At 27.7% G+C, this 7,446-nt stretch overlaps 1 protein-coding gene across 2 annotated transcripts in view; it reads right to left on the bottom strand.

The window, feature by feature from the left end:
- LOC107625589 (serine carboxypeptidase-like 2) overlaps positions 1-7,284 on the bottom strand; it is a 26,165-nt gene extending 18,881 nt beyond the window's left edge. Inside the window, exons 1-10 of one of the 2 annotated variants that reach the window (XM_021116092.1) lie at positions 6,968-7,284; positions 5,832-5,980; positions 5,382-5,458; positions 4,838-4,957; positions 3,984-4,086; positions 3,507-3,544; positions 2,633-2,731; positions 2,410-2,496; positions 2,007-2,195; positions 1,496-1,552 (exon numbers count right to left, since the gene is read on the bottom strand). In XM_021116092.1, the coding sequence (XP_020971751.1) occupies positions 1,496-1,552; positions 2,007-2,195; positions 2,410-2,496; positions 2,633-2,731; positions 3,507-3,544; positions 3,984-4,086; positions 4,838-4,957; positions 5,382-5,458; positions 5,832-5,980; positions 6,968-7,122 (1,074 nt within the window). In that variant the 5' untranslated portion in view covers positions 7,123-7,284. Of the gene's footprint in view, positions 1-1,495; positions 1,568-2,006; positions 2,196-2,409; positions 2,497-2,632; positions 2,732-3,506; positions 3,545-3,983; positions 4,087-4,837; positions 4,958-5,381; positions 5,459-5,831; positions 5,981-6,967 lie in introns of both variants that reach the window. The other variant, XM_016328268.2, reaches the window with a different exon arrangement.

The following is a 7,446-nucleotide window of genomic DNA, read 5'->3' as shown; positions in this document are numbered from 1 at the left end:
TTTAAAGAGATAATTATTATTATTTTTGATATTATATTTGGTGTCTCGACATATGAATGGTAGATAGGTGAATGATTGAGGTTTATATAATCTATTGTTTTGTCATATCATTTGCCGTGAAAAATGATGATTATAATAATCATTAGTTTTTTTTTCCCTATAATTTGAGTTTCAGTTTAAGTATTTAATATTTCTGTTTCAGATTTTGGATGGAAGATTGTGATAATAAAGCAATGTAAAAACTATGGAAAAGTCTAGAAGACTAACAACTTTATTAAATTTTGGCCAGCATATAATCAGCAAAAGAAAAGTGAGTAATCTCACACCATTAAAAACATTATTAATGACTACTTGATGACTATAAATTACAAAAATTGTTAGTCCCTAACATTCTTTAAAAACCATTACAAGAAGCATGTTAAAGAATGAAGATATTACACGGGAAGAAATGATTACTGTTGAAGATGAATAAAAAGAAAAGTATTATGCTAGCAATATACATTTCTATGGCTTGCCTACTATGTAATCTATAAAATTATCTTTACTATATAAAATAGTTAATTTTATCAAATAAGTTCAATTATTAACAATCTTACTTGCGATTTTGCATGAGTCTGATTTCGTACGATTATAAAAGTTAAAAAAAAAAAAAAAAATCTACTTTCACTCCAAAGTTGATAGAAAAGGTCAATGAATCATTGTAAAATTAAACTGACATTTGAAAAAAAAAATTGACAGTTTAATAATTAACTTTTCAAAGTAATAACAGATGTCTTCGATAAAGATTTTATACAAATACTTTCAGTAATTATATAAGGAATTAGATAAAAAATTTATAATATCTCAATTTATCTTATTTATCTCAATTTGATGTTCTCTTATAATATGACAATTAATAAAAATCAAATACAATTTTTGAATCATGTAGACTTACTTTTTAAGTAACCGATTTTTATTTATTGCCAACATTATGTGGCAGGCTCAAGAGTCATCAACAAACATGGACTTAAAATTATCATTTCTCATGACAATTTAAATAATTCTACTAAAACAAATAACGTAGTTTATCGAAAAGTATTTAAAAATGTCTAATTTCATCTTTGCAATATCTAAGCTACTTCGTCTCTATATTAATATGTCATTCTTAATTTATTATTATTAAAATCTACTAATTCGATGTGAAAAATATTGAACTTTAAATTATTTTTCAAATTTATTTTTAAAAAATTTTATCAATTAAATTAATTTTTTAGAAATTATGAATTTATTATTTTTGTCTTTCTATTACTTCGTTAACAGTTTTTTTCAACAATCAATGATATATATTAATCTTTTTAAAAATAGACTATAAAAAATACAATAAAATAAATTATGTACACTACGGTTTTATACTAGTTAATTGTGAAATGAAGTTACCTTAGTAGTGTTTGATCCAATAATATCAAAGGAAGTTATTGCAGATTTATTATTGGATCAAACACTACACATGACATACCTCTCTCACATGCAATGCCTTGCGAACACTCTGGGAGTTGGCCCATTGGGTGGTAAGGAAAGAACAATAAGCCTACGAAAGAAAACACAGAAAAATCAGATTGAAATCAAAATGGACTCAAAACGTGTGTGGATGAATTTTTTTATATGGATTTGGCCTGTTAGGTTGATGGATATCATAGACAATCAAAAAAATAAATATGTTAAGGACTAATCCGTCGCGGATCTGAGCTCCATTTAAGGGTCTGCCGCTGGCCAATAGGTTGCTGCATGCACAAGGCGGGGTTCGAACTCCCGACACTTGCTTAAGCGGACGAGTGAGCTGACCACTCGACCAACCAAGTCAGGTTGGGGGATACCGTTTGGGTAAACCAAAAAAAAAATAAATAAATAAATATGTGTAGTATAATTTTTAACCATTCATCTTAACTATAAAAAATATATATAATATATATAACTAAAATCGATGGTTAAAATTTAATATAAAACACCGATATACTTAAAAATTTTTCAAAATAATTAGCTATATACATGATTGACAAAAGTACTTGGCAGGTCACTGTTGGCACAGTTAGATATGAACTAAGAGGACCCTCCAACTTCTGAATCAAAAGTCTCCCATGTGTCCCTTGATCATCCATAGGAAAATCAACCTTGCAATCGCTATCCAAAATGTACGATGGATCAATCCCCGAAAGGCACTGAACATAAGAAAAAAAATGTTTATCAATTTTAACAAAAATCGTGTTGTATTCCTTTGTTTTAACTTTTAAATTAATTTTTCGTTTTCATTTTTTTATATCATTGGAAAATCAATGTATTTTGACATAGAAAGTAAAAACGACAATTATTTTAAAACAAAAAAGGGAAAAAGTGAATAAAATAATAAAAGTTTGGATAATTATTAATACTTGCCTCTTGATAGTATTGCATGTCTCTTAAACACAATTCATTTTTGGCATCTATATCAATATACTCCCCTTTACAATTTCTCTGCAAAGACTGTCCATAGATTACAGAAAATTAGAGATCATTGGAGTTTCCTTGGAACATTTTTGTTAAATGGACATTACAAAAATAAGTATATCAACATTGAATAAATAATGAAATTGAATACTTAATAATTAAACTATATTACCAAATAGAGTTCATCGGAAATAAGTGCCATTCCATGAGCATATTGCATCTGATCATTTGACTCTTTTCCAGTGGTAATCGGGTTTCCTAATAGATAACCCTGTGAAAAATTAAGCCAATTAATTAGTCTTCATAGTTTATATAAGGTTGTGTTTATTTGTTGAGACATGGACACTAATTGTTAGACATGCCAGTATACGTCCAGCGTTTGTTTGGTGAGACAAGGATTTAGATAGATACGGTAATACATATATACACACAAAATACATATATTTAGTGTTCCTCCTTAAAGTTGAGACAGGAGACACTATGCATATGACACAAAATTTGACTTTTTCATCCCTAATTATTTTTGAAATTATCAATACATAAGATGCAGAGGATAAAATTAACATTTGATTTATACATGCGTGTCTTGTACATTATTACCAAACACATTATAAAATTTGTGTATCTTTATATTTATGTATCTTTGTGTATTTGTTTATGTGTCTGTGTTTCAAGGACACTAACCAAATCCAATAGAACTATTGTCAAACACACCGCATTCAAAATGGATTTTTTTTTCCTTTTTTGGACTCAATTGAACCACTTGCATCAGGATTATCATTAAGAACTCACTTAACCGGACACAAGGAATTAGTCTAGTGGTCATTATATATGCCTTGCAACAAGTATACCAGGCTCGTACCGTATGTGTGAATATGGTGCGGGTGAGTTTGTAATGCTTAAAATTGGAGGATGTTCGATCCATGTTAAAAGACTAAGGTAAAAAGGCGAAAGATTTTGATTATATGTTAGGCAATCTTTTTATATTAATTTATCAATAACAAAAAACATTAATAAAAAAATGGTCAAACAAACTGATGACAAACCTGGAGATTTATCCAGGGTTGAAGACCTTGATCATTTCCTGTTAATCAAGGAAATTGAATAACAGTTGTTTAATCAAAATCATGTGAGTTAATAAAGCTTTATATGTGTATGAATGGTAAAAAAAATTAAGCTTATCTAAAAGATATTTCATAAAACCTTCTAAGAGAAGATTATTATGAATTATTATATTATTTTGGTAATAATTATATAGAACCAATGAAGCTATCCTATATGAAAGATAAGGTAAAAGGACTCATGTTTTGCAAAACTTGAGGGGTGTGAAGTGCAAACCAGTTTATAATGTCCAAAAGAAAAACACACCAATCATGACTTGGAAAAGAAAAACAACCGATAATTAGTAATATTAGTGATAATTAAAATGATTAAGAAACATTTTCAGCATGATGATTATAATAAATTATTAAGATATTAGCCATTTCTTATAGTAATTACTTGAGCCAATAAAAAATTTATACCATTTAAAATTTCTTGAACAACACCCGGTGCAGCAATACCGGAGTATGAATCAGCTCCCATGTAAAATTTATTTGAAAGAAATTCCGGGTGTTCCAGAAGCCACTACAACCATTAAGATTTAAGAAGGGCAGCATCATAAGTAATGACAACTTAATAATAAAGATTCTCCCAAATAAAGCTCAAAGTACACTACATTATGAACAATCAAAAAAAGAATGAGTAAAGTATCGTTTTTATTTTCAACGTTTAGGATAAGTCATATTTGTGTTCTTAATGTTTAAATCATCCTATTTGTATCGCTAACGTTTGTAAAAGTGATTTAATGCTATCCTGCCGTCAATTACACATTATGAACTTTAGTTGGAGCTTTAAAAATCTCTTGTTAAAATTAGAATACAAAAATATTTAGGTCAGAACTAATTATCCACTCCAGATAATAATTCATTAAAATTGAAACTAATCCTTGCAATATTTATATAATTCACTGTTTTAGGGATATAATTAAATATGGACACAAATTTTGGGTACAATATTAAAATTGAACACATCCAAGTGAGACTTAATTGAGAATGAATACATCCAAGTGAGAATAATTGAAAAATACAATCTGATCTATTAGTATAATTGATAGCAGGATAATATTGAATTACTTATACAAATAGAACAATTTAAACATTAGAAATACAAATAAAACTTATCCCATAAAAATAATACTTTACTCAATATATTATAAATTATATTTTATTGATTTTTTATTTTATTATATTTTAATTTATTTTGTATTTAATTTGGCTCCTTTTTATAAAATTTCTAGTGGCTAGCAGAGACATGAACACAAGCAAAGAGACTTTACCTTCCTAATAAATTGATGGGTATGGTTAATTAATTTCGAATGACTGCGATGTGCGGTGACATTCTTGGCATAAGAGAAGCCTGTTCCAATTGGCAAATCAGCAAAAATAATGCTAGAGACCTGAAAAAACATTGAAATGATTAGCAAAATAACACTTTCCAATAACATTTTCTTTTGTAAAAGAAAAAATCACATAAAAAAGGATGTGAACAACTATTTGGGGTTGTACTATTTGTTGGACAACTTTGTTTGTGAGCAACTGGGGTGTGAACTGTGAAGTCTATAGACGAATTCTCTCGAAAATGTTATAAATCTTCTTTGGTTGGTTAAACCTTTCAAACTAAAGTTATAAACTATTTGAATTAGTTACCAAATAAAAGAGACAACTTTTAGGAGTTGTCTAAATATTATATCTACTACCAACATTAATTAATACATAGATTTTACAACAACATGCTTAAATAATGAACAGAAATTACCATTGCAAAATTTGGATATAGTTCAAGAAACAAATGCAATAACTCTTGAGGATAAATTGCAGTACCTTTGTCCATGACTGTGGCCTCAAGACCAAATTAGGTAAGCTCCCATTGTATTCCTCAATTTTAAATTTTATCGGACCTGTAGCAAACAGGGTAAAACAATGAAATCACAAAACTATTTTTCCATTCACAAGATCTAAAACCCAAAACTTTGTTTATGAGAAATTAGTACCTAAACTATTTGCACTAACCAAACATCGGTAAATGGACTATTATTATATATTTATATGATTGAATTTGATCAAGTGACACATATCTCAAATGCAGCATCATCCACACTAGATTTTTGCTTAGCTTTAAGTATATGGACAGTGAATATCTTGTTTGAATTAGCACATTTTGTGTTGAGTATAAAACCGTTACAGATAAATTTCGGCTAAATAGAGATTAAAGAAGACATGCATAAATGTGTAAAGTTTAAGAAAAGATATTAGAATGAAGAGTGGTATTACCAATTTGGTAGGCAAGGCCAGAAAATGAAGAACAACCAGGACCACCAGTCAGCCATAGCATAAGAGGATCATTTTTAGGATCATTTTCTGACTTAATAAAATAGTAAAATACTTGCAAGTCATCATCTGTGTCCCCCAATCCCACGTACCTGTAGTAAAAGACATAAACCTCGTATTGAAAGTTGAATTTGTATTAAATTAGTGTTAATAATTAAATTAGTTATTGAAAAATGGGATTTTTTTAAAATTCATTTATGAAAAATTTTATCAATCAAATTATTCATCCAAAGATTATAAATTCACCACATTTTGTTTTTCTCTCACTTTGTTAACAATTTTTGCTAATTGTTGATAATGTGAAACAACATACATAATACTTGACATGTCTAATTAGACACTAACAAAATATGTTTATAAAAATTTATCGATTTAGTCTATTTTTTCAATTACATAAATCCTAATTCTAATATAATGTAGTAATTATAGATAAATTTTCATAAACATATTTTATCGGCGTCTAATTGGACATACTAGATGTCATGTATGCTATTAGTTAACATTTTACATCACCAATCATTGATAGAAATTATTAATAGAGTGATGGAATGACAAATGTGATTATTTTGTAATATTTAAAGAACCAATTTGGTTGATAAAATAATTCAAACACAAATTTAAAAAAACTTATTTTTTAAGAACTAATTTAATCATTAATTTTTTTTATTTATATTTTGATGTTCTTTTTTCTCTATCATATTGTGTTGAGTTCCTTGATTTAAAAAAAATTCTATCAATATTTAAATGAGTAAAAATTTCAAAATATATATTTTTAACACATAAAAATAAAATATTTTAATTAAAAGAAGAATTTAATTTTAATATATTAATAATGTCAACTCATTTACATAATTATCTAATCACATTTTTTTTATACGATCATTTACATAATCAATATAAAAAAAAATTATTTTTTCATAACGTTAGTTAATTGAATGTATAAAGTTAAATTCTTAAAAGAATGAATTAGAATTTCTAGTTATTTTTCATAAAAAATAATAAACAAAAGAATAAGAGTCAATGGTGGATATCAAAAATACACAAAAGTGGTGAACCGTGAACATATATGCTGATCGTACCCAGTTTCAAGGTGAAAGGGGAGTGGGCCATCAAAACCAGGAAGGTGTTCAACTTTTGCAGCAACATCTTCAATCTGATGAGATTCTATCTGCAGCAAAATCGTGAGAACAAGAAACAGTACTTGAAAAGAGAGGGGAGAAGAATGAACCACCATGGTTCGTCCCTGGAGAAGCTGCAAAAATGTATATATTGAAAAAGAAAAAAAGAAAAACTATAACAAGGGTGATTCTGATTCATGTTTGAGAAAAATATTATGATTAATAGATAATTAGGGTGAGTGTGTTGAAGTGATGGATGATGCCACATTTGTCACTGTCAAACAGCACACTAGAGACTAGACGAAGAAACGTATGGTGACACGCTTACACCTGGGACCTGTGCAATGCTTTTATAAAAGAGTTTTTAAAAAATATTTTTTTTTTAAATATAGTATTTATATTTAATAAATTAAATTAAAAATAATTTTTAATAAACACAA

This window comes from Arachis ipaensis, chromosome B02, assembly GCF_000816755.2.
Source record: "Arachis ipaensis cultivar K30076 chromosome B02, Araip1.1, whole genome shotgun sequence".
Taxonomy (NCBI): Eukaryota; Viridiplantae; Streptophyta; class Magnoliopsida; order Fabales; family Fabaceae; genus Arachis; species Arachis ipaensis.
Note: the sequence above shows the minus strand (reverse complement) of the source record. Positions and strands in the feature narration are given on the sequence as shown.